General features: G+C 38.0%; 1 protein-coding gene across 18 annotated transcripts in view; it reads right to left on the reverse strand.

Annotated features, from left to right (window-relative positions):
• DMD (dystrophin) overlaps window positions 1-26,069 on the reverse strand; it is a 2,138,536-nt gene that overhangs the window by 1,116,237 nt on the left and 996,230 nt on the right. For all 18 annotated transcript variants that reach the window (XM_058713880.1, XM_058713888.1, XM_058713887.1 and 15 more), the window contains one exon: window positions 15,086-15,258. In XM_058713880.1, coding sequence (XP_058569863.1) covers window positions 15,086-15,258 — 173 coding nt within the window. The remainder of the gene's footprint in view (window positions 1-15,085; window positions 15,259-26,069) is intronic.

Consider the following 26,069-nt stretch of genomic DNA (forward strand, 5'->3'; position numbering starts at 1 on the left):
CTCATACTCAATATAGGCTACTTTCTCTCCCCTTGGAGCAACCCAAACCGGCACTCTTTTTTTTAGAACTTGAATGATTATATTTAAATAGATGTTTGCTACTATTATTCTTTTTTTTAAATTATTTTTTAATATGAAATTTATTGCCAAGTTGGTTTCCGTACAACACCCAGTGCTCATCCCAACAGGTGCCCTCCTCAATGCCCATTACCCACTTTCCCCTCTCCCCAACCCCACGTCAACCCTTAGTTTGTTATCGGTATGTAAGAGTCTCTTATGGTTTGCCTCCCTCCCTGTCTATAACTTTTTCCCCCCATGACCTCCCCCATGGTCTTCTGTTAAGTTTCTCAGGATCCACACATGGATGAAAACATATGGTACCTGTCTTTCTCTGCCTGACTTATTTCACTTAGCATAATACCCTCCAGTTCCATCCACGTTGCTACAAATGGCCAGATTTCATTCTTTCTCATTGCCAAGTAGTATTCCATTGTATATATAAACCACAACTTCTTTATCCATGTGTCAGTCGATGGACATCTAGCCTCTTTCCATAGTTTGGCTATTGTTGAAAGTAGTGTTATAAACATTGGGGTACATGTGCCCCTGTATCTCAGCACTCCTGTATCCCTTGGGTAAATTCCTAGCAGTGCTATTGCTGGGTCATAGGGTGGATCTATTTTTAATTTTTGGAGGAACCTCCACACTGTTTTCCAGAGTGGCTGCACCACCAAACCATCACTCTTAACCTCAAAAGTTTTATTAACACCAAAACCAATCCTTAACCATTCTGACCCCATAGATAGACTAACGGGTAAAAAAAATGAACTGGAAAACCAATTCATGCTTTCAAAAAAATACGTAGCCTGTACGCTTTTTGAGACAGAGTGAGTGTAATGGGATACACAGAGGCAGAGCAGAAGGGAAGAGAGAATATTCAATAAATCATTAAATACCTACTAATGTTAGGGTTCAAAGGATAGGTCTTTAGGAAATTTGAATTCTAATTTAATTAAAGAATAATTTCCAAGCATCGGATTCTATGTAAGTATACAAAAACTAGTTATTAACAGGAAGGTGTATCTAATCCCAAATAGGCTTATTTTTCACACAATATTAACCCATATAAACATCAAATATATTTTATATCAAATACAAATTTGATAGAGTCCCTTCCTTGCAGTTGAATTCTGTGGCTTTTTCTTTTATTTGTGAGAAAAGCATGCTTCCCTTGTCGAAATGTCGACTTGCATTACAAAATACTTTATCATGTGCATTGCAAACCTCCTTATTTACCACAGCTAGACAGAGACTCCTTCTTACTTTGTCATGCAGCTGCTTGTTTTTAAACAAATTTTGCCAAGAGACATAAACCAGATGGCCTTCTTCAAGGCTATACTCTGAGCCGTGATAGTCAGCTTATGGTAGTTTCAAGCAGCAGACAGCTGGGTATGGAAAGTCATGATGCTATTTGGAAATCCAACTACCAAGTGTGCCGAAGCACAAGGAGACTCTCAAGTTGGTAAATAAAACTGTGACTCCAAGTTTGTTTCACTATTCTATTTTTAAAGGGTCTTTAAATTTCTACATCATAATATTACAGGAGGTGTTTTTTATCGTTGTTGTTTTGGTTTGGTTTTGTTTTTGTAAAATAGAAAGACCTCCAACACCCTGGATTAGAGATAAAACCTGTGAAAAAATGGATTCAGGATACAGGTTCAACTGGAATCGACAAGTTGATTGTAGGCTGTCGGTTGGGTTTCCCCAGAAAGTTATATTCTACAAAGGTAGTATAGTATTTTAAATTGTTATTCCCAATTCTATTCTGTAGTAGTATTATGCATCCTCACTCTTGGCATGGCTTCATGGTGAGCGATGTATATTCCCCTACTTCTAGATTTTGGGCTTGCCATGGGACTTGATCGGACCATTGGATGTGCAGAGAAGAGACAGTGTGTCAGTTCTAAGTCAAGGTCTTTAGAGAATCATATGGTTCTGCTTGACATTTTGACAGTTCTGAACTCTGCCCTGGAAGAATATGCCCCAAGTATCTTCTGCCCTTCCAGCCTGGGCCCCAGAATGAAACGAGTGGATCGGATCTACTCATTCAACCTACAATCCCACAGGCTGAAGTAGGGTTGACTCAAAGCAGCCCTGTAAGCATGAAAATAATGACTCATTGTTAATTCTGGGTGTGTTTGTTAGACAGAATTATTGTCACAGCAACTGACCAATACTGGCAAACTTTGGCAAGGCCCCAGTGGACAGCTACCCTGGGTTCCTTCTAAATTATTGTAAGGTGGGGAAAAAGGAGATGGGGCAAATACAAGAGTTGGTATGTATGTCCTAATCACGAAGCTACTACTTTATGGAAGGTACTCATAAAGATTATAGAATGATATCTCTGATTATCCCAGGATTACCTTAAAACAGAGGGCATGGAATGACAATCTTTAGTTTCTACTGTTATCTTTCAATATTAGAGAAGCACACATGACAGAAATGAAAAAAAAAAGCAATAAAACAAGCAAGAAATTCAGGAGAAGGTACATTAAATTCATCTTTTTTGAAAAAAAAATACAGCTTACATTTACTCAAATATACAAATTATTCAAATATTGAGAATTTTGAAAATGTCCATATAAACTGTTATTTATTTTTCTAAGTATCTATCCATTTTAGGAAACCACATAGAATATTTTAAAATGTGTTGTTTCAAGCAGAAATCTCTCAAAAACCACTGTTTTAGCTTGTAATGGGCAGTTTTCCCTCGAGGAAACTGAGGTTTTTCAAGAGGACTTTGAGACAGTCCATGGATAAACTAAAACTAATAAGAAAATAATTCTTGTGAAAATCGCCTTATAGGCAAAAATTTGCATTTCTCACAGAGCAAACAGATTTTTAATGTGTCAGAATTTTTTAATGGCAACAAATTCTGTCCCCCCCTCCCCACCCGCAGAAGAGCAGAACTTAAAAACAAGTAAGACAGCTCACAAAAAGTTTGCTGACTTCTATCAGGAGGATACATTGACTTTAGTGACTAATGGGCATATTTTTCTTTATGAGAGACTGTTTATTTCTCTCAAATACCATAAAGAACATATCGAGATCTCATATTATTCATATATTGCTATCCACCCTTCAAAGTCCTAATACAGTATTATTATGGAGAACTGAAAGCAAATATGAGGAAATTTACCCTACAGAAATACTTTATTGAATAAACCATAATGGGAATGAAATTCTTCTTAACCAAAGAAACAAGAACCTTATTCATTCTAAAATATTGCAACTTTTGAGTGAGCAGTTTACCATTTACATTTAAGGACTCCTCACTTACAAAAAATGACTATGTATTGAGCAGCTATCATAGAAGTATAATGTGTTTGGCTTAGGCGTGATAGGAGGTGTATGCAGAGTTTTTACTGTATAGAAACAAAAACTCTGTTGGATGGTACAGAGGTGCACACAGTGATGTAAGACATTTACATTCATGATAAACACCTATAAGAGAGCTACTTAAACAGAGTTCTAGGAACACAGAAACTGGAATAATTGAGACCAGCAAAGTATTCCAAATGGTAATATTTGCACATGGTCATGAATGAAGTGTAGGGCTTTGGCTGAAAAAAAAAAAAGGCAGTGTTCCTCAAGCACTTGAGAAGATCCTTTATCACTTGACTTTGGCAAGCAACTTATAGAATCACAATCTATTTCTCTAGAGATACTGAACATGAAGATACTGCCTTCCAAATATTAAACACTGCTTTAAGACACTGTGGTTTCAGACACAAGAATTTTTATACATTTTTATATCTATCCCTGTTGCTGCTACTGAATAATGACATCTGGAAGAGAGAACACAATCGTTGAGCACAAGAAATCCTCTGTGAAAGGCATAAAAGAGAAGGAGCGCAGAAGACAAGAGTTCATAACCTGAGTCAAAATACACGTTCTGCCATATTCTTCCTATGTACGCTTGAGGCAATTATTTGTGCCCTCTACATCTCAAGCTCCTCGTCTGTAAAAAGACCTTTAATCTTATGCAAGGCCCAGCTCCCACGCCCAGAAAAGGTAATGTCCTGAAATTTCAGTTCACTGTCTTAATTTCTGCTTTGGTCTTACATCCTTATCTTTTAATGGTTATTCTCGGTGCTAGTGATCTAACCTGCTATAATTTACCAATGACCCAAATTTAGTCAACATAAGTAGGGAATATATAACCCAGGAGCACTCTGGCAATTAAGTTACCATCCCTCTTCTTGGCTAAGCATTGGTTTTGATGGGAAGAGGGGAAAGTGTGAGACAAAAATTGATTAATAAGAAAATGTTTTGAGAACATGGAGGGCCAGAACAGGCTGGTGTTGGGCAATGATGAAAAACTTCTACTTTTATATTAGGAGAATTCAGGAAGCCAGAGTGAGATGTTACCTGAATCAGAGTTCATAAAAGGACGAAAGGGGAGAGGAAGGAGATTAACTCTAGTCTTAGCTACCTTTTTTATGTATTTCTTAGGACTGCTTAAAATACAAGACAAAATACACTTTTTCTAAGAATACATTGAAGATTGTTAGTTCTCTTCCAATATCCATTCTCCTGTTTTTCCATAAAAGTACACTTTGTGACAGAGCACACAGCATTCAAGAATAAATATAACATTTCCCACCCACCCCTGCAGCTTAGGTGTAGTCACGTGACTGACTTCCAGCCAATGGAGTATGTGTAAAACAATGCAGTCCCAGGAAATTTCACTAAAAGACATTTAATATGCACACTTTGACACTTTTCCCCTCCTCCCTTCTTGCCTCTTTGAATGCAGATGTGGCGGGAGTTCCATCTTGCGACATGTGAATGATTGCCCACCATATAAGGATAGCTGGGCAGAAAGCAGGAATGAGCAGAGCTATTGTACCTGCCTTGACTGCATACTCCTCCATTTTTAAGGAGAGAGAAATATGCTTCCATTGTAGTGAAACCAAAACAAACTCTAACTGATAAAGAGAATTTCTGGAAAGATTACATTTAGCACAGTTTCGCTTTCTTCCAAAACTTGTCTATTCCATTTAGAGGGGAAAGTGTATATTTAGAGAAGGGAAATTTTCGATATGACAAAACCAAGAAACATACAGTGAGTAAAGTTAAATAGTGGCATTATTTCCCAAATGAGGCTAGTCTTACAGGCATAAGATTGGTTTCTGTATTAGAGCCTTTTCCCTTTGACAATAATGAAAATACAGGTTTATTTAGATAACAAACAAGCAAACTATAGCCCCTGTGCCCTGAAGAAATCGAATCATCTATGGTGAAGAATGGAAATGTGTGTATACAGCTATCCTGGGAAACAAAAATGTTCAATTACTTCGAGAAAAAGATTCAGGATATTGATCTATGGTTAACTCTAAGATTATATGAATTTTATATCTAGTCAATTTCTTATTTGAAGCAAGTTTTAAACTAACCTCTATGTGAACTGTAAAGATTTATAAGAATCTGAAAATGCTGAAGATATAAGGCAAATGATCCTGTATGAAATGGCTATCATAAAAAGCAAATCACTCTGCAACTCTTGAATGCTTTGAAATAGCAAGAGGAACATACAGAAGATAAGCTGTTAGGTAGAAACAAACTTTTATTTAATGCATTTCAAAAATCCCTTTCATTAAATAAATACAACAGACCCCCTCCATTCAATTCCTTCACCAGCTATTCTCAACAATGAAGAATTCAGAAGAAATTAAAAGTAAACAAGGAAATAATACACTATATGTTAACTGGAATTTAAATAAAACTTCAACAAAAGGAAATAAAAATATAGGGCTAGTTTAGGTATCCAATTCAAATGGTACACCGTACTGAACGATTCATGTTTTAAACAGAATTTAAAAAATAACAATTATGAGAGAAGCACATTGTTTGTCGATAATTGGTTTGTTTTAATGAGATTGTTAGGTAGTCAATACATTAACATTAAATACCTCCTAACACCAACTATATGGGATTAGTCTTTTGTGGTTTAAAGCTTTCCCTCTGGTGGTAAAACCTACATGTAATTGGAACCAGCAGTCAAATCATATGCTTCATTTTGGGCTGCTGGGTGGAAACAAAAACTCCTCTGTTTGGCTCACAATTGCCCTCTCAGTGGTGTGCAAAGTGCAACAACTGGCCAGCGAAAGATGTTCATACTAGGTAGGGATTAGTCTAGACTATAAAGAGCCTGGGCAGAAATATGAGCACTTGAACAAAGGAGCATAAAATAGAAGGTAACGTGCAGGACGGGGGAGACCCAAAACGGAAATACGCAAGAGAAAGCAGATAGGGCAGAGCAGATAGTGTAGAGGTGAAGTGTGGTGAAGGGCGGTCACAGAAGATGGCAGGTTAGTAAGAAATCTGCCTTTCTGAAAGTTTTGATAATTCATGTTTGGCGTGTATGAAATGTCCGTACTGTCAGATTATAGCTTTCATCATCATCATCATCATCATCATCACCATCATTATCATCAAAGAGTATTTATTGACCACATGTGCTGTACTGGGCATCACAGAAGCAAGCAAAACTGATGTGATTTCTGATGCCCAGGAACCAATAAAATAAATCAGAACAATTAATGCAGACAAATGTAGGTGAACAGATAATGAATAGGATACTTAACTGGGGAAAACTTGAAGGTTAACAATAAACTTTAAACTATTTTAAGATATTTCTCAAGTGTTCAGGTAAATTGGTGAATGTGCCCATGTGTGTATATTTCCTGATACATCTGTGGACATAAATGATGTAATATTTTTTATATAGGTAACCAACTTTTAAAAATGAATTCTATCAAATCAATGACTTAATAAACAAGGATTTTTTTAAAAAAGATCTTGATTTGGAGAACCAAAACAGAAACCTTCCCCATAAGTCATAGTCTCAACAGTGAAAAAAGAAAGTGGGATACAAAAAGAAAGTTTCATTTCTTCAATTTAACACATCTTCTATATCAGTCCCATGAATGAATGCATGAGAATCCTTTCCCTGGTTGGTACAACATTGATTCTGGAATGAGATATAAAAAGACTTTCCCATGTTCAGAACTGTTTTTTTTTTTTTTTTAATCTCGCCTTAATTCGCCCAAGTTCAAAAACTAAAGAGTCAAATAATGCACTGGCACATATACATATACCTGGGTGGGGGAGGCAGACAGGATGGATATGAAGATTCCATATTGCATGAAAATCTTCACATTTGGTGGAGACCAATTCTAAGAGTGCAATGTTAATCTTTCCTGAGTTGTCAGGATTCTGTGTGTGCTTATCATGTATCTTCCCAACTACATATGGCACTGTGACAAATAGAAGAGGCTGCTAATGCTGCTAGAGCTGAATGTCTCATTTAGGAACAAACAATTCTGGAAAAGCTCCCAGATTATGCATCTGTCCCTCTAGCTTCCACTTTAGAGGATAAAATTGTATGGTGATGACATGAGGATTAGTATATTATTCTTTCCGTCTGTAAGTGGTGGAGGGGTTATCTACCTCACCTTGACATGAGAGAAAACTATTTACTGAATGTTTTGGTGGAAAAATTACAAGTGAGAGAGCAAAAGCTTTTGAGAAAGTTGTGTTAGGAGTGGGCTTGAGGTGCCCGGGTAGCTCAGTCGGTCCGACTTCGGCTCAGGTCATGATCTTGCAGTTCACGGGTTCAAGCCTTGCGTGGGGATCTGCGCTGACAGCTCAGAGCTTGGAGCCTGCTTCGGATTCTGTGTTTCCCCCTCGCTCTCTGTGCCTTCCCTACTCATGCTCTCTCCCTCTTTCTCTCTCTCAAAAATAAATTAATGTTAAAAAAAAAAAAGGAGTAGGCTGGCAGAATTACATGCTCATTCCCTAGTCTGAATACAGAGATGATTAAGTCACTTTCTCTTCAAATCAGATTTCTTTCGTTTCTATTCCTATTTTTCTCCCCTTTCATTTCTTTCATTGTCTCACTTTCCTTCATGCAGTACAAATGGCAGCAAGAGTCTGTGAGTGCTTCAACACTGTGGTCTTGGCCATAAAGGAGCTAAACAAAGGAGAAATCCCTGGGGAAGCAGCTTCCTGCTGTCCATCCCCCAGCATCCTGTTGACATGTGGCACTGTGATCCCAGCATGATGGTGGTAAATTTGGAAAAACTTTCTCTAGAACAGTAATGCCCACATAATTATCTGAGAGGAGGTACTGGTCAATTATAAAGTGTTCAGGGGTCCATGGTGAAATGCCAAAAGTATAACCATGTAATATGCATTTCTGTAAGCTACACATTTAAAAAAAATTGAGATTAGGTCTTTCCTGTACTTAAAAAAGTATTTATTGATTATTTTAAAATTTTAAGTGTGAAATTCATTCAAGTATAGCATACATGCAGAAAAGTGTGCAAATCACAAATTCATCGTTTCATAAACTTTCTTAATAAAAACATATCAATACAAACAACATCCAGATAAAGAGATGAACCATCACTCACGACTCCAAAATCTGCTCCTGCCCTTGTTAATTACTACTCTTCAACAAAGGACACCGTATTTGACCTTTAACCTCCAAATGGCCATTTTTGAGTTTTACAAAAATGGACTCACACAATATGGATTCTTTTGCCTCTGGATTCTTTTCTGCAGCATTATTTTTCATTACTTACTTTATGAAATATCACTGATAATAGGATTTGATTTTTCAAATGTCCTCACTCTGCTGTCCCCAATTTTTTACACTTTTTTTTTTGCTCTATAAATTCAGTATTATAAGAATCACTACTTTACTCTCATGTCCTCTTTACATCAGATCTAAAGCTCAGAATCACCTTGAATTTAACTACTTACATGTATGGGTGAGCCATCCCAAAGTATCTGACTAAATGGGATTCCATGGAGAAATACCGATTTTAAAAAGCCACTTACTTGATGTCAGATGAGAACTGTGTTGCTACACAATAATGCCATCTTATGGCTGTACAGCAATTTGTAGTCTAGAAACTGCTTTCGTTTTTATTATCTCATTTGAACTGTGCTATCCTCTTAGGTTTGGGGAGTAATTTCCTGAAAATGGGGCAAGTTCATTAATGGTATCAGAAAGAAAGTAAAGACAACAGAGTACCTGGCACTCCTTAAGTATTTGTTGAGAGAAAGAAAGGAATGTACTTCTCTAATACAAGGTGGATCTTTGGTTAATTATTTCTTTTTCACATGTTTCCTGTAGATATATTTCATAAGTAGTGAGTATCCACCAAGAATTAGATGAAAACAGAATTTAGCAGCAATATTAATTTCCCATAAAGTTAAATGCTTATTTTATATATATATATCGTTTTCAAAGATATATATATATCTCCATATACATGGATAGGTATACAGATACATGAGATTCATGAGGTAAATATTTATTGTGTTTAGTATTCGTGTTTCCACAGGAAAAAAAAGTCACTTTCAGTATTTTGGAGATGTGAAACTTTACTGAGACACATGATGAAATTCTATTTGCCAGAAGAGAAGGTATGAAAGCAGGTCTCTTAGATAATGAGTGAGCAGTCACAAATCACTCTGGCTTTTAATTCTCTACTTGCCGTCACCTAAAAAATAATGTCTGTTTTACTTTAGGACATTTAATAAAGTTGAGTTCTGCCATTATAGCATTCATGAATTTGGTGATTAATGATGGTCTCAAAACCTTTGCCTAAGGAATGCAAAGAGTCTAATGCATTTTCCCATATTTGTAACTTATTGTGAGTGTAAACTACGCAAATCTATTAGAGCTAAACATTCTGGTGAAATGGAAATATGCAGATGTGCTATTTAATATGTGTTTGGGCAAGCCATTTAACATCTTTGTAATTTAGTCTCCCGGTAACACAATGAAGCAGGACAGAATCACTAAGGGCGTTTCTAGCTGTAAAAATTTCTTTATTATTAATTATTAACTATCAACAATAGTTTGGATTATTGTCTAGCAAATGTTCACTCCTCTTCCCCTTCCACTGTAGGAAGAGACAACTTTGCCACTCTATTGATGTCAGGCTCGCTTTGGCCAAAGGAATGTGACTGGACTTAATGACAACACAGGCCACAAGTGCTCCATAACATCAGCATAAGCCTACAAGGGAGGTTAAATTTGGTCCATGCTCTGGTGATCTGTCAGGAGAAAAGCATGCCACCCTTCATTGTGGGTCCAGAAAAAGGTAGCCGACCTTAAACCGACACATATCTGGGAGCCTACCTCAGCTAACCCACGGCTTGAAACAGCTGCCCAGCTGGGCCCAGCCTAGTTCAGCCAAACCACGGGCAACTTAAACATACATGGCCATGAGGGGCGCCTGGGTGGCGCAGTCGGTTAAGCGTCCGACTTCAGCCAGGTCATGATCTCACGGCCTGTGAGTTCGAGCCCCGCGTCAGGCCCTGGGCTGATGGCTCGGAGCCTGGAGCCTGTTTCCGATTCTGTGTCTCCCTCTCTCTCTGCCCCTCCCCCGTTCATGCTCTGTCTCTCTCTGTCCCAAAAAATAAATAAAAAGCGTTGAAAAAAAAAATTAAAAAAAAAAAAAAAACATACATGGCCATGAGAATAAATGCTTGTTTTAAGTCACTGGGTGTTGGGGTGCTTGATACCACTATATTAGGGTAATAGTTGACTAATACACTATCATACAATATACCAATATAGCCCTTCTTACTGGCTCAAGGGTTAGCTTATTAAAAGATTCAGGACATTTTTGTTGAGACCCAACATGAATGCTGTACGGGAAATGTGTTTATTTATCAAAGTATAGCTTTTGATCTCTCCAAAGATTCAATAATCTACCCTTGTATGAGCCTTGGTGGGAGACATGACCTAACACTACAATGGAATCCAAACTCCAGCTATTTATTTTCCCTTAGCCGTGGCAGTTAGAGCCTACTTTTATGACCTAAGCTTGCTTTACAACAGGAGTTAGCAATTTAAAGCCTACCAGGAAAATCTGGTCAAGCAACTACCTTCGTTTTCATTTTAATGTTTTTAAATTATTTATTTATTTTGAGAGAGACAGAGAGAGTGTGAGCGGAGAGAGGGAGAGAGAGAGAGAGAGAGAGAGAGAGAGAGAGAATCCCAAGCAGTCTCTGTGCACAGAGCCTGACACAGGGCTCAAACTCAGGAAAAGGTGAGATCATGACTTGAGTCAAAGTCGGATGCTTAAGGGACCAAGCCCCCCAGCACCCCTCAGCCACTTATCTTTGCAAATAAAGTTTTATTGGAACAAGCCATGCCTATTAAGTTATGTATCATCTGTGATTCCTTGCACCCAACAACAGCAGACTTGTGTAGTTGTAAAAGAGATTATAGGGCCTGCAAAGACTAAGATATTTGCTAATTGGCCCTTTAGAGAAAAAAATCCATCCTCTGCTGTAGGAGATGATTCTGTAAGAAACCTTAATTCTAAAGTTAATGACATGAAAAGAAGTAATAATTTAGATACTTTTTGGCAGGGATAGCCACAAGCAATATCCATTGGCAATGGTACCTCTGGTGCACCAGTGGACCATGGCTATGCCAGCAGTTTAGAATTCACATTCATCTAGTAACTTGATGCTAGATGTGTTTCTGGAAGCCTCTCCTGGTCTACCTTGATGAGTTTTAAACCTAGATTTCAGGTCCTTCCATCGATTCCATGAGCTACCTGATATGCTTCCAATAAATTAGATAATTCTAAGGTAACCAAAAGTCACTTTCTGTTAGTTGTGACTCAGAACCTTGAATGGTCCATACACCTTGCTTTATTCCAGATTCTGAGTAAGATGTCCCTATTCCATTCCCCAGGGATGCTATTCTAGTCATCTGGCATAGCTCATATTTATTAACCTATATTTTACTGCCTGTTTGTCCAATTTCTCTCCAGGAATGGAGAGTTTTTCAAGCAGGGACTAAATTTAGTAATCTCTATGTGGTGCCCAGGAAAATGGGAAAAATATAAGAATGAATTAGAAGGCATAAAGACTACCGAAGCCAAAATGCCATCATTTTTATCATCAAAATTGTCAAGCTTAATTGAGTCGTTATCATGTAGAAGCAACCCACTAAGCACTCTCCATGCAATGTGTCACTTAATCCTCATAAGAACTCTGTGGCTTAGAAAATATATTTATCCCATTTTATATAGAGAGGAATTGTAAATCAAACCAAGTAAAGGAACTAGCTCAAGGGCCCATGGCTAGCCAGCAGCAAGGGCTGGAATCCAAAACAGGTTGGATTCTAGAGCCTGTGCTCATAAGCAATGACTTAAAACAGTTTTACCTGAGACTAGACTAGAAGTCAAAAGAAAGTGAAGAGCTCCTGACCAATTCCTAGAAATGGCAAGTTAGAAATTAGGATACTAATTCCAGCCACTGGGTATAAGAAAAGAATGAGTCTAATAGGGTTAGAGGTACTCTATCCTTTGCCAGACATAGGAAAGACCCTAGGTTTCAGGTGAGATTTCAGTTTACCCACTTAGTAGATTGGCATTAGTGCTTCTGCTTCTTTGAAACTCCATTATGGTTGGAGGTAAAGTGAAAGGGAAACCTTTGTATGAGCCTGTGGGAAGGGAATACCTAGCTCAATGGCCAAATATGACATATATAATATGGGAGAGAAGCTTCAAAGAGCAAAACATTTCACCTCTGCCTTAGTGCAAGAGTGGTCGGTGCCTACAAATCACAGTAGGCACTGGCTACTCCAGAACCTTCCACGGTTCGTAGGGGGTGGTGTTGCTGATCTAGGAGAAAACAGAGAGAGAAGAACAGAGACAGGAACACCCCAAGAGTCGAATGAACACCCCTAAAAAGAGGGATGGCATTGACCTCACTGCAGTAGCTGGCAGAGGCTCGTAATGACTCAGAGTGGGATAACGAGAAAAGGTGCACTGTGGTGGCATGCTAAGTTTGCCTTTTGCAAGTGTATACGCAGGGTCATTGAGTTTCTTTTGTTTTACCAAGACTGGCTTCGGATTCCCTGGGATCAAATGTTTTCCAGTATTTTGAGATAAACTATTAGATGATCCAGGGAGAAATAGTGTCAGATTTCTGGGAGGAAGCTTGAATCCAGACACACTACACATCCACTTTAAACTCAGTATAGTTGACCACTGAATGGTGTGGGTCTTAGGGGTGCTGATGCCCTGGGCAATCAAAAATCCACATACAACTTTTGACTCCCCCAAAACTTAACCACTAACAGCCTAATGTCGTCAGAAAGCCTTACTGATAACAAGCACAATCTGTTAACATGTATTTTATTTATGTATTATACACTGTATTCTTATAACAAAATAAGACTACAGAAAAGAAGATATTATTTAAAAAATCATAAGGAAGAGAAAGTACATTCATATTCCTATATTGTATTTATCAAAAAATTACCTATACAAAAAAACAACAAGTGGACCCTTTCAGGTCAAACCTGAATTGCTCAAGAGTCAAATGTACCATATTAGCCCTGAGAATATTGCACAAAATAAAATATGGCTCTTGTCTTTAAAGGAGCTTGTACGAAAAGAAAAAAAAAAGGTGGGGCACTTGGGTGGCTCGGTTGGTTAAGCCTCCAACTTCGGCTCATGTCACCATCTCATGGTTTGTGGGTTCGATCGAGCCCCTCATTGGTCCCTGTGCTGACAGCTCGGAGCCTGGAGCCTGCTGCGGATTCTGCTTCTCCCTCTCTCTCTGCCCCATCCCTGCTTTCTCTCTGTCGCTCTCTAACTCTCAAAAATTAATAAATGTTAAAAAAAATAAAAAAAAATAAAGAGCTTGTGTAGTAGGCAGAAAAGTAAACAAACTGATTGCTATGTTGTAAGTTCTAGGAGTAGGTCACTTCAGAGCAGGTACTCTGCGGGGGCAGCCACCAAGTCTGGCAATATTTGCAAAATCCGTAAATGGAATGTTGATTTGATATTACACTAAATGTTTAAAGAATATTTAAGTTCCTAGATTTTATAATCAACTCATAGGTGAGACCTGTAGGAGACAAAGGCCAGAGGGGACACAAAACATTTGGGAATCTTCAAATCAATTTCATACTGCTGGAACAGAATTTGGAGATGTTGTAGGACAGGCAGGGATGGATAAGAAGGCTGAACAAAAAAACAAGGGTCATGTGAAGGCCTTAAATGTCCAATTAAGTGTCTGTACTTCATAGTAAGGAGAATGAGATTCCAGTACTGAAGTTCTTACACCTCAGAAAAACAATTCTGGATGAAAAATGACTGGGGATAAAATGGGAATGATTATTAGAAATAAGTGAGATTTCTGCTATAAGTACCAGTTTAGAAACCCACTGTAGTAAAAGAAGAACTAAAATAGAAGTAAGGATATTTCAAAATGGATAGGTAAGAGAGTCATTAGGGAGGTTCGAGATAATTATTAAACATGGTTCTATTTTCTCTTAGAATAAAGAAGACTGTACTGAGACTACAAATCTTTAAAACTGTTTTAAATTTAAATCATTAGGACTCCATAACTTTTAACCTAAAATTTGAAAAGAAAACAATATATTACCTTCTTGTGGTGTGAGGCTAAAGAATGCATATGAATTTTTGAAAATTTGGTCAAAAGCTAGATATATTAATTAAGGTAAACACTGAAAACATTTTAAATCAACTTCACAAATTCATCATAGCAAAAAGATTAGGGGGACTTCAACATGTTAGGACCACCTTCAAAATAGAAGCAATAAATGAAAATCAACTTTTCGCTGATAGCTTACATTTCAAACATATAAATCTAAATATCAATATGCTGTAACTATATAGGACACAGATTTGACCAAAGATACACATTTTTGAGTGCACATTTTTTTAAACCACTTCAATTAACCAACAAAACCTATTTTTAACATTGCGTGCAATTTTCAAAGGAAATAGTGATCCGACATAAGGTTAACCCCAGTAGAGAATAAGTGCTAGAATGAAGCTCATTAGTCTGTTCATCAGTATTTGTTCTCGCTCCACTTACCTTTTTCCAATGATAGTAATACTTCTCCCTTCTCTTCCTCCCTACCTTTCCATGGAAAACACTGGAAAGAACTCCAGAGTTCCCTGAAAATAAGTTTATAATTCAGGAAAATAAAAGCGTTACCTACCCTTGTCGGTCCTTGTACATTTTGTTCACTCTTTCCCATTGGAAATCGAGCCGTGAGAGGGCTTCCTGCAGCTTTGCCCTTTCTGCAGGAGTGGCACTGTGCAAGGCTGCTGTCTTCTTATTGTGAATGATGTCAATCCGACCTGAGATTTGTTGCAGGCTGTCTTTTATGTTCTGCAATATAGAAAATTTGAAACACTTTCAGAAATGAATCAGCTGTCTATGTAAAGAGAAAAAAAAGGAAATTTATAAACCCCAGAAATAACAGTCTTGCGATTCTTTATTTTTAGTGCTTCAAGTTTTTATTTAAATTGTAGACAGTTAACATATAGTGCAGTATTAGTTTCCGGAGTAGAATTTAGTGATTCATCACCTACCTATAACACCCAGTGCTCATCGCAACAAGAGTCCTCCTTAATGCCCATCACCCATCTAGCCCGTCCCCCCACCCACCTTCCCTCCAGCAAGTCTGTTTGTTCTCTACAGTTAAGAGTCTCTTACGGTTTGCCTCCCTCTTTTTTTCCCTTCTCCTATGTTCATCTGTTTTGTTTCTTAAATTCCACATAAGAATGAAATCATATGGTGTTTGTGTTTCTCTGACTGACTTATTTCGCTTAACATAATACGCTCTAGTTCCATCCACATTGTTGCAAATGGCAAGATTTCATTTCTTTTTTCTATGGCTGAGTAATATCCCATTGCATATATACCCCATCTTCTGTATCCATTCATCAGTCTACGGGCACTTGGTCTCTTTCCATCATTTGGATACTGTTGATCAGTCTTGCAGTTCTTACTTACTGACTTTTTAAAATCATCCTACCTGAAGCCCAGTGATTTCAACAGGCTCAGATTGAGTACGTAATTCACAGTTCTCATCTCAATACAATTGCATCACTCCCTTCATCTTAAAACTCTATCTTCATTTGGCTTCTGTAACCTGAACTCTGATGGTTTTTCTTCTACCTTCTTGTCCACTGCTTCTCAGTCTCCTTTACTGAATCTTTCTCTGACTGACCTCTTAATACTGGAGTGCTCTAGCTTCGTTGTGACATGTATTCCCTTCTCTATCTATACTCCTATTTGCTCACATGGCTGTAAATACCTTCGATACAATGATGACTCCAAAACTTTTATTTCCAGCCCTGACCTCAACTTGGAAAAGAGAGTCACAAATCCAACTGCTTTCTTGGCATGTGGATGTCCCATGAACATCTCAAACTTAATGTAACCCCAGCCAAATTGTGAACTGCACCCCTTTGTCCTTCTCTTTTAATGGTTTTCCCCATTTCAGTAAATGACATATCAATTAATTGTTATTCAGGTTGACAACCTTAGAGGTATCCTTGACCTTTTTTTTTTTTTTTAAGTCTCCAGTGTGCAAGTTGTTAGACAATCATGTGGACTCTACTTCCAGGACATGTCCAGAATTGGACCCCTTCTCATTACCTCCCTTGTTATAGCTTTGAGCTAATCTATGATTGTATCTTATCTGGATTATTGCAATGGCTACCTAATGAACTTCCTGCTTCCAGTCTTGCTTCTCACCTAGTCAATTCTCCACACAAGAGCCGAAAAGATTTTTTCACAACATAAAGCAGATCGCGTTTCTCCTCTGTTCAAAATCGTCTAATGCATCCTCATCAAAACCATCATCTTTACCATGGCCTACAAAGTTCTAAATTACTTGGTTGTATGTTGTCTACCTTCTAATCTTATCTTTTCTTAGTCTCTATTGAGTCTACAACATTTCAGCCTCATTAACCTTTTTGTGTTCAAGTATGCCAAGCATTTTCTTGCTTCAAGGTTTCTTGGTGTTCAAGGTACTTGCTGTTCTCTCTGCCAAAAATATCCTTTCATTCTAGGACATTGATATGACTAGTTCCCTCCTTCTTTCTCAGCTAAGAAGAGACTTCTTTACCACTCTATTTTACATAGCAGCCCTAATTACCGTGTATTCCCTGTATTCTTCATTTTTCTACATGCTATTTATGATTCACATTAAATTACATATCTACTGGTCTTTCTACACCACGAGACTAGACCCAATGAGTGCAGGGAATGTTATCCGTCTTGCTCTCTACTGGGATTCTGGAACTTAAACCAATGCCTAGCATATGGTAGGTATTCAATGTATTTTGTTGACTAAATGAATAAACAAACATATCCTATAAGTTAACTACAAAATTTTTATCTACATTATATTTGAGAGGAAAAAGTCACCAACCACAAGTTCATTATGTAATATACACCTTTAAAATACTGATTTTCAAAAAAAAATTCTCAAAAATTATATATTTAGCTAGTCTTACTAAGTATGCAATTGGTTATTTGACTCATCTGAATTGTTATAGACAAGTCAATTGAGCAAACATTTATTGAGTTCTTCCATGTACAAGGATCAATATATATAAAGAAAAGGTAGGTAAAACATAGTTTAATTTGCTTTATTTTAAGAATTTTGAAATTGATGCTATTGTGGTAGTAAGGAAGGGTGTGGTCTGGAGAACTGAAGGGAAAATAATAGTACAGAAGCACCAGCTAGATGACGGGAAAGAATTTCACGAGTAGTCTAAGTGGTACCAAATATTTTCTGGAAATTCAGAGGAGGAACAAATCCTACACCATATTTGTCCACACACTGAGGACTCATGAAAGAAGTGTAATTTGGAGTGGACAAAGCTGAGTAGTTAAAGTAGGAAGGGCATTATGCTTGCTAGGCTACACACATACAAAGACAGGGAATATGAGCAGTCATACTTGACTGACTTTTTGCAAATGTAGAAGATTAGGAGAAGATGGGTCAGGAGGAAGAGGCAAGAGATGATTAGTAATGTGTTTAAAAACTTCTGAATGTAATTCAGTAGCCAGTAAGGAACAATGATTCATAAAATAATTATGATGGAGAATTTCAAATACTTACAAAGCAGGAAAATAGTACAAATACTCCCCATGAACCTATTGTCCAGTTGCAGTTCTTATAAAGTCATGGACAACTTTGTTTCATGATACTCTCACCCATTCACCTCCTCGACTGGATTATTTTGAAATGTATATAATATTTTATGTATAAATACTTAAGCATGTTTCCCAAGTATGTGAATTCTTATCAAGGAAAGTACACATACTACCATTATCACACACACAAAATTAAAAACAAAACCATTAATGTGACTGACCATCTGGTTGGTATTCATGTTTGAGTTGGATTGAGAAAGTTGTTTAGGAAGAAAAGTTGGCAGAAGTCAGTGACTGTGTGTTGAGTGAAGAAGAGGAAAGACTCTAATTACCCCCAGGTTTTTGGCCTGGGCACCCAGAAGAATAGTGGTATCACTGAGTAAAAGGATTTCAGATGGATCAAGAGGTTGTGTGTGTGTGTGTGTGTGTGTGTGTGCGTGTGTGTGAGAGAGAGAGAGAGAGAGAGAGTGTGTGTGTGTAAGTGATATGTTCCATTTTACATGTGGTCACATTGAGAAGCCTTTGGGGCCTCAGACTGTAGATATCCCATAGGCAGCTGGCATCAGATTTTTTAGAAGAGAAATGAGATGGTGACTACTGTTGGGCCATACATCTTTTCCCATTTCTGCACAGTCTGGGCTTTCTGAGCAAAGAGCACTGGCATCTGGGTTAAAGGATGATTGAATAGCAAACATACCATGGTTTTTCAGACTAGTGCATTGCTTCAGGAAGATCTGGAAACATACCTTTTCCACATCCCTTTGTTTATGTTCCAACTTACAGTCTGAGAATAATACACCTAAACCCTTCCCTCTGTCTGGAGAGGATGTGTTGACCCCTTGGAGCAAAGGTCTCTGTTTCTGTCCCTCTTTCTGTCAGATATGCTGGGACTTTACCTAAGTTCTGATATCCATAAATTTAGGGGGTCTCTCCCATACTGCAACGCCTGCATGCACAGAGAAACACGTGGCCCTCACTGCACTGTCCCACAAGATTTCGGGCATGTGCACTGGTGCTAAGATGCTCTTGAGTAATTGATGATGTGCTATGTTTCTTGTCAGAAAAATTAAATAGGAATGTAAAAACTTAAGTATCAATAAAAGGAATATTTTTGTGTATTTTCACACAAAATTGGGGAGGATTTTAACAGTGTATGAGATGGAGACTCGGCCAGATAGGGTGGGGCTATTGCTGAACCTGCAGCTTCCCAGAAGGTACTCTCAAACAAACTGCACAGCTTACAAAGGGCATCAGGAGAGAGGTTATGGCAGATCTTAGAAAGTATTCCTGCCTCATTTTAAGACTTCATGACTGTGATGCATGAAGACCTGCCTTTGTGGAGGATGAAGCTATAGAAGCAAGTGAGAGCAGAGATAATATAAGTTGTAAGGGGTAAAAGTCACTGCTTATGCCAGGACTCTAAAAAAAAGCAGCTGTGTTCCCAGGTAGAGACTGGGTAAGACACAATGGGTATGGGTGATGTGAATAAATTTCAGAGAGAGAGACAGAGAGGGAGGGAAGGAGGTTGTTTATAAAATTCCAAGGTGCTTTCTTTAAGTCCCTGTACACCTTATGATAGGGAGGCCTTAATTTGTTTTTTGTTGTTGTTGTTGTTGTTGTTAAGCAACCCATTTTAATGTGGTCAGAATACTTACCCGACAGGTCAAGTATTACCATGTGAAGGAAGGAAAGGAGGCACACCAACACAGAAATAAATTGTGAGATTACTTGTCTAGAGGAATGCAGGTTAAAATTATGTTCAACCAGCATTAAATACAGAATTGCTAGCCACCGGAATCTAGTAGGTGTTATTTCATTGCACAAGAGATGGTCAGAGTGCTCAGAGAAGTTTGTTGGAATAAAAAAGTAAGAAGCAAGGTTGCCTAAGGATGAACCTTTGTGAAAAGGGAAGGTCCAGGAAGGAGATGAGTGTGCCCAAAGAGTCATTGTCATCAGACCTAGGAGGAAAGCCAGAAGAGTACAGTATTTCAAAACCAAGGGAAGGAAGTGTATCAGGAAGGATGGAGGGAGCTGCCAACAAGCCTAACACAGCTGGGAACAGGAGTGAAAAGGCAACTGGCTATTCAGGAAGTCATCGGTGATCTTCTCTGGAGCAATTTCACCATCTTCATAGTGTGAAACTATAAACCTGGATAGAGCAGACAGTCTTCCACTGTCACTGTCTTTCACTAAAAAATTGAAAATAGCTTACTGTTACATTGTGGTTCACTTTATTTGACATACAACACTTTGCTATTGAGGTTAAGTTTACTACCCAAGCCTGAAAATGCAACACAAATTTCAAAAGAACAGAATGGATTCAGTGTATGTTAGCAGTGCCCTAGAAATTACTGCAATCAAACATTTGCCTTATATGCTTTCTTCTCTTTGATTCACGTGGTGAAATTCCATATCATCTTCTGACAGTTCTGAACCTGCAGCCTTGGGTAGAATAGTTAGGGCTATCCCAGGAGCGTGATTAGGTCAGGTGCCAGGAACGTGCACCAACAGGACTTCTTTGCTGTTTCTGTTAAGTGGACTGACCTGGGCATCCTGATTTCACTACCACTTGCTCTGGCTCAACTCCTGACGATGTAAATCGTGGACTCCATTTTAGTATGGCTGCCAGACCAAGGGCAACAATTCAGAACTCTGACAATTTCGCCAAGTGACACCAAAAGCCAGGTGACTGGAAGGCTGATTACCTAAATTTATACTGGGGCGACCAGTCAGTGTAACCAGTTTGCCTTCACGTTGGAAGCCCACACAATTAAAATAAATAGCTGTGATCTCCAATGGGGATAAAATTTAAGAGAAGGGAAGGAGGATTTTCCCCAACAGAACAAAAGTCATCTACTTATGGCTTTGATGTGGGTTGTGTGTCTGTGTGTGTGCATGTGCGCGCATGCACACACACACACACACAAAACAGGTAAATATATTTTCTCTCTGAGGGTCTGAGCTTGCCAAAGTTCCTGGTTTTAATCCAAATCTCTGGAGAGGCCCCAGTTCTCTAGAAAGTGGTAGAATTGCTCAGAATCGAGTTATGAATGGTTTTAGCAATGCTGGGCAGCGTGTTGCAAAGGCAGGAAAACTTTCTATCTTAAATGAGAAAAGCAAAAAGCAAAAACTGGGGCAGGGGATGTCACACTCCCTGGATATCTAGATAAAAGCTCCTTGGTGCATTCTCAGAGAATGCTGTCAAAATTGGCTGGAGTCCAGGAAATCCTTTTTTAAAGTCCCTACACATACTCCTGTCCCTGAGGCACTGCACACAGAAAAATGGTATATGCACCAAAGAAAATTCTGTAGCAGTTTCCACAGTTTAAAGTCAAAGATGAGATCTTTTATAGCTTTTTACTATTTTGGTTTGTCTAGAAATAAGTGATCTTTATAGTTTCTGACCCTCTAAAAATGAAACCATAGTCCCTGTAGTTGCTATGGTGATAGAAAAATCCTTAGGATCACTACAGAATATATTATTTTCATGTCTATCCCTGAATAGTTCCTTATCTTACCTGAAAATATGATGGCAAAATCATGAGGTACCCCCTGTTTAGTCAACATTTTCTCTTAATTCTGATATGTCCCTAGGAATTAACCTCCCTACCCTCCATCTAGATTCTGTCAGAGGTTTGTTAGTCACTCTTACTGCCAAAGGAAACTTTCATTTCCGGAAGGCACTTGTACATGAGTGCATAAGATTTAGGTCTTTGGTATTTTAAAATAGCATTCTTGCCGCTCTGCTTCATGGCATCAAGTCAAGTAAGACCCTCATTTATACACTGCTAATAGGGAAAAATTAGACAGCGAAATAACTTTCTCAGCTGAGAGATGAGGTCTGGGTATGTAAAATAAGGAAAAAAGAGAAGATTATGAACTATGATGCTGTAAGTCAGGCTTCCAGTTGAAAAGCTGGTGGTTTAAATAAGAATTCCTTGAAAACACAGACATGATAAGATGAGCTTAAACTTTGACATAAATGATATTTAAAAACATGAACCTCCCTTTAGAGAAAATCAGGTTTTTAAAAAAAAATGTTAATGTTTATTTTTGAAAGAGAGAGAAAGTGGAGCAGTGGGGAGAGAGTGGGGGAGACAGAGAATCCAAAGCAGGCTCCATATGCTGTCATTGCAAGGCCTTGATGTGGGGCTCAAACTCATGAACCATGAGATCATGACTTGAGCTGAAGTTGGACGCTCAATCTACTGAGCCACCCGGGCGCCCGAGAGAGAAGCAGTTTTTTAAAGGGGATTCATAACACAAACAATGTAAACCTAAAAGTACTTTGTTGATTCAAGTACCGTGTAATAGTGCCTTCAATGGGCTAAAAGGAGAAACTAGACACAACAGACCATTTATCTAGGGAATGAAACAAGGGACCTCTTTGCCAATTAATCAGGTTGAGATAAAGTTCTCAAGTAACTCTTCACAATGCTGTCTTCTCTATCATAAGGGACGGATTTCTGCTGTTCAGTTTTTCTTCCATTTAAGGTAAAGCAGCAACTACTCCCTTGCTGTCAGAATGTTTCATTACAGAGCATGGCTTTGCCCACCTAAATGGTACGCCTATTTGTATGAATGTCAAAGGAGATACTGTGGAAATTGAACAGGGCTGGAGTAGGGGATGGTGGTATTTGATAAAGTGAATTTATTATAAATCACTTCTGATGAAAATAAACTTTTAAGAAGTTACTGAAATTTTAATTTTGTGTCTTACGTATCTGTCTCAAAAATACCATTAAGAGTACCATTAAGAGTGCCAGTATGGTCTCTAATATTTAAAATACCATCACTTCCGTTGTATCTTTTCTGTAGTCAAGAAAATAAGTGGGCATCTCACATATACAAACAGAAAATTCAAGTCAGCACTTGCTTAAACTGTAGCACACAATTAAAAAATAAGGATGCTTATGATTTACAGGCATCTGTAATCCTATTTATACCAAGGAGTAACATCAAACGCACCTCCATGAGCTTAAACCTCTTACCAAGGCAGGATTTTAAATATGTTGATTATAGGATGTGTAGGCAAACATTAATCTGAAATTTTGTCTTCTATTTGAAAGTTTGTAATAACATATGCAGACATTATTTATAAAATCTTTACTTCAAACTTTGCCAGTGTTCCCTTAGTAAAAATGTTCCAGCAAGTGGAAAAAAATCTGTATTAGAATTGAAATAATGCAGTTCCAGAGAAATAAACATATAAACTAAAATACAAGATAATATGAAAAATATGAAATTGATTATTTAGCATACTTTCCCCTGAAGGTGACTTGCACCCATATAATGACATTCTGGTTTGAAGTACACTGAACTTCATTATATATAAATATAAAAATAGATATTGATATAAATATAGATATATAAATGCTTCCAAGTGATTCCTTAGTCTTCATTTCTCAAAGCGACTCATGTGAGCAGCTGGTTATAAACACCTGTAATTCTTTTTTTTTCTTTTTTTACTGTATTTACTTCTTGAAGGAAAATTCGATTTATTGGTTCATCAACAGCTTCCTCACTGCCTCCTCTGCAGCATTCAGTACTGTTATGCATAACCCTCATCACATAGCCCTGGCGTCCCTAGTCTTACCTCATTTGGCTCTGCCTCAGCTTCCTCTCTATTTCTCTGTCTACCTCTGCCATCCTATTTCTTTTAGTCCACAGACACCTTGCTGTGGCCTTAAGCAGAGTCTGTCATTAAATGGCTGAGTCCCTACATCTGCCAGATGCCACCTCTGTTGGGCCCTATTAGCAATAGGTCTTTGATGCTATGTTGGCATCTTGCCTCTCCCGCTTTCTACCTCCGCCAATAAGATCCATTTGTGTCAAACTGATATTTAAGTCATGGGCGTGGGGCTGAGATTGTCCACAAAGGTGGGGTTAGAAGGAAAGAGGGTTGGGAAATGAACTTAGGAAAAGATACATGTTGTGAGCAAGTGTGGAAGAAGAGCTAAGAAATTACCCCTACGTTTCCCCATATGTACATCTCTAATCGAGATCGTCTTCTGAACTCTGACTTGTATCTATCCAACTGTGTCTTTGATATTCATGTGGATGTCTAATAAACATCTTACGCTTAACATATCACCACTAAACTTATACCAAATCTTTCCCCCAACCTGATCCTCCTGCAATCGCCCACAGTACGTAGTTTAACGGCAGCTCCATTCTCCCAGTTGTTCATGACAAAATTATTCGTGGTATCCTCGAATTCTCTCTCTCCCAGCCTACACGCAAGTGGCCACCAAATCCTATGAGCTCGACCTTTGGAATGTGTCCAGAATTTGACCCTGCCACCGCTCTGATACACACCACCATCTCTAGCTGGGATAATTCTGAATATGGGTATAATAAGAGTGCTTTCTTCATAAGGTTGTTGTGATGACCATATGACTCACCATAAGCAAAGAATTTAAAACATGTCTTGGGACAAAATAAATGAGTGGTAGCTATTAGTACTGTCCAAATTCCAATTACATCCAACTACAGATATTCAAGGGCTTTCTCCTTTATAAAACTATTCTGCTTCAGCTTTCTAAATTCTGAATTGCTTTCTCCTCCTCATGAATTCTGTTTCACATATTCCTTATACGGTATTTTGGCTATATTATGCCTTTCCTACCTCCGTTACTTCCTAACTTGTTTGCATAACTCTGATATGTGTATCCCATTAATGTCACAAATTACGAGAGTGCAGAGATCAAGTCTTATATTTCTCTTTTAGAGTGTTAAACCCAGTATTTGAGCATTAATAAGTATTTGTTGATTTGAAGGGAAAAGTGGAGCTGAAGCTCTGAATCTTAACTTGCTTATGAAAATCCAATTTGAATGGAATCACTGAACCTTAAGATTTTGTTACACTGTTCTTGAACCATGGCAGATACGCATTCAGGTCCCAGCAGATGTTGTGAGCTCTTCAGTTATTTCCCTGTTTATTCTATTTCACTTTTACTGGTTATTTCGCTATTAGAGTAAATAGAAGAATAACAGTCCATCTGCATTTCTGGCTAAGTTGCTCCATGGTTTCCTCAGATACCTCAGATACCTAACTCCTTCATTCAGAATTACCTCTGCCCATGTTTCTCACATGCCACAGAGCATCGACAAGAAAAGAAAAATGTAAAACCTTCACTTTACTGCCCCAAGTATTCCTCAAAGACAATGATTCTAGTCCATCAGCACCAGCTAAACTGGAAACAATTTCACAAGTCATTTTGCGATAGGTACATTTTGTGTTGAGTTGCGCACATTGTCTAAATCACTTTATTGAAAGTCTTGATAGAAAAATTGGCTCTTGCACATAGCAAAGCAGAGTTGTAAGGAAGCAAATGCTATTTCTCTTCAAAATTAGACATATGGCATTCTATGTTTCCATTTTTTTAGAACCAGGGCATGCTTTTATGTCTTGTGTAACTGAGTTGAGGAGGGGCAGGTAGGTTTTATGGAGAAAAATTCTAAGGCAATATAGCAACCGAGGGAAACCTAAAAGAAATGATTACCACTGAGGAATGGGATTTAAAACTGTGGACAGGATGTTTTTCTTTCCTCTATTCCCTTTACACTCTTTTTATCCAGTATACATATGCCATCATGAGCATATTATTATTTTGACAAAGAACTGAAAATCCAGTATGAGTAATCAATCAAGTTCATAGATAGCTACTATACAAGATATACTTAAGTCTGTAAGAATACAAATGACGTACTCTATTTTGGAAAAAAACAGGAAACCTATTTGGTAATATTTTACCTATTTTATACATGATTAATGTTGTTGATGTTGGGAGAACATGCATTCCATCGTAAGTATTTTTGATGGGGGACAGAGAAAGCAAAACCAGTGTCTCATATCATTGTTCTGAGATAAACCTAAACTAAAATTTAAGAATGACAAAACAAAACATGATACAGAAGGAGGATCCTAACATTCTACTTCCTATCTTTACCTTTGTGGAAGCCCCACAGATACCCCAAATGCTGAGAACATTCTTTACTCTTTTGTCTAAGGTGTGGCAAATTCA

Source organism: Neofelis nebulosa, chromosome X (genome assembly GCF_028018385.1).
Source record: "Neofelis nebulosa isolate mNeoNeb1 chromosome X, mNeoNeb1.pri, whole genome shotgun sequence".
Taxonomy (NCBI): Eukaryota; Metazoa; Chordata; class Mammalia; order Carnivora; family Felidae; genus Neofelis; species Neofelis nebulosa.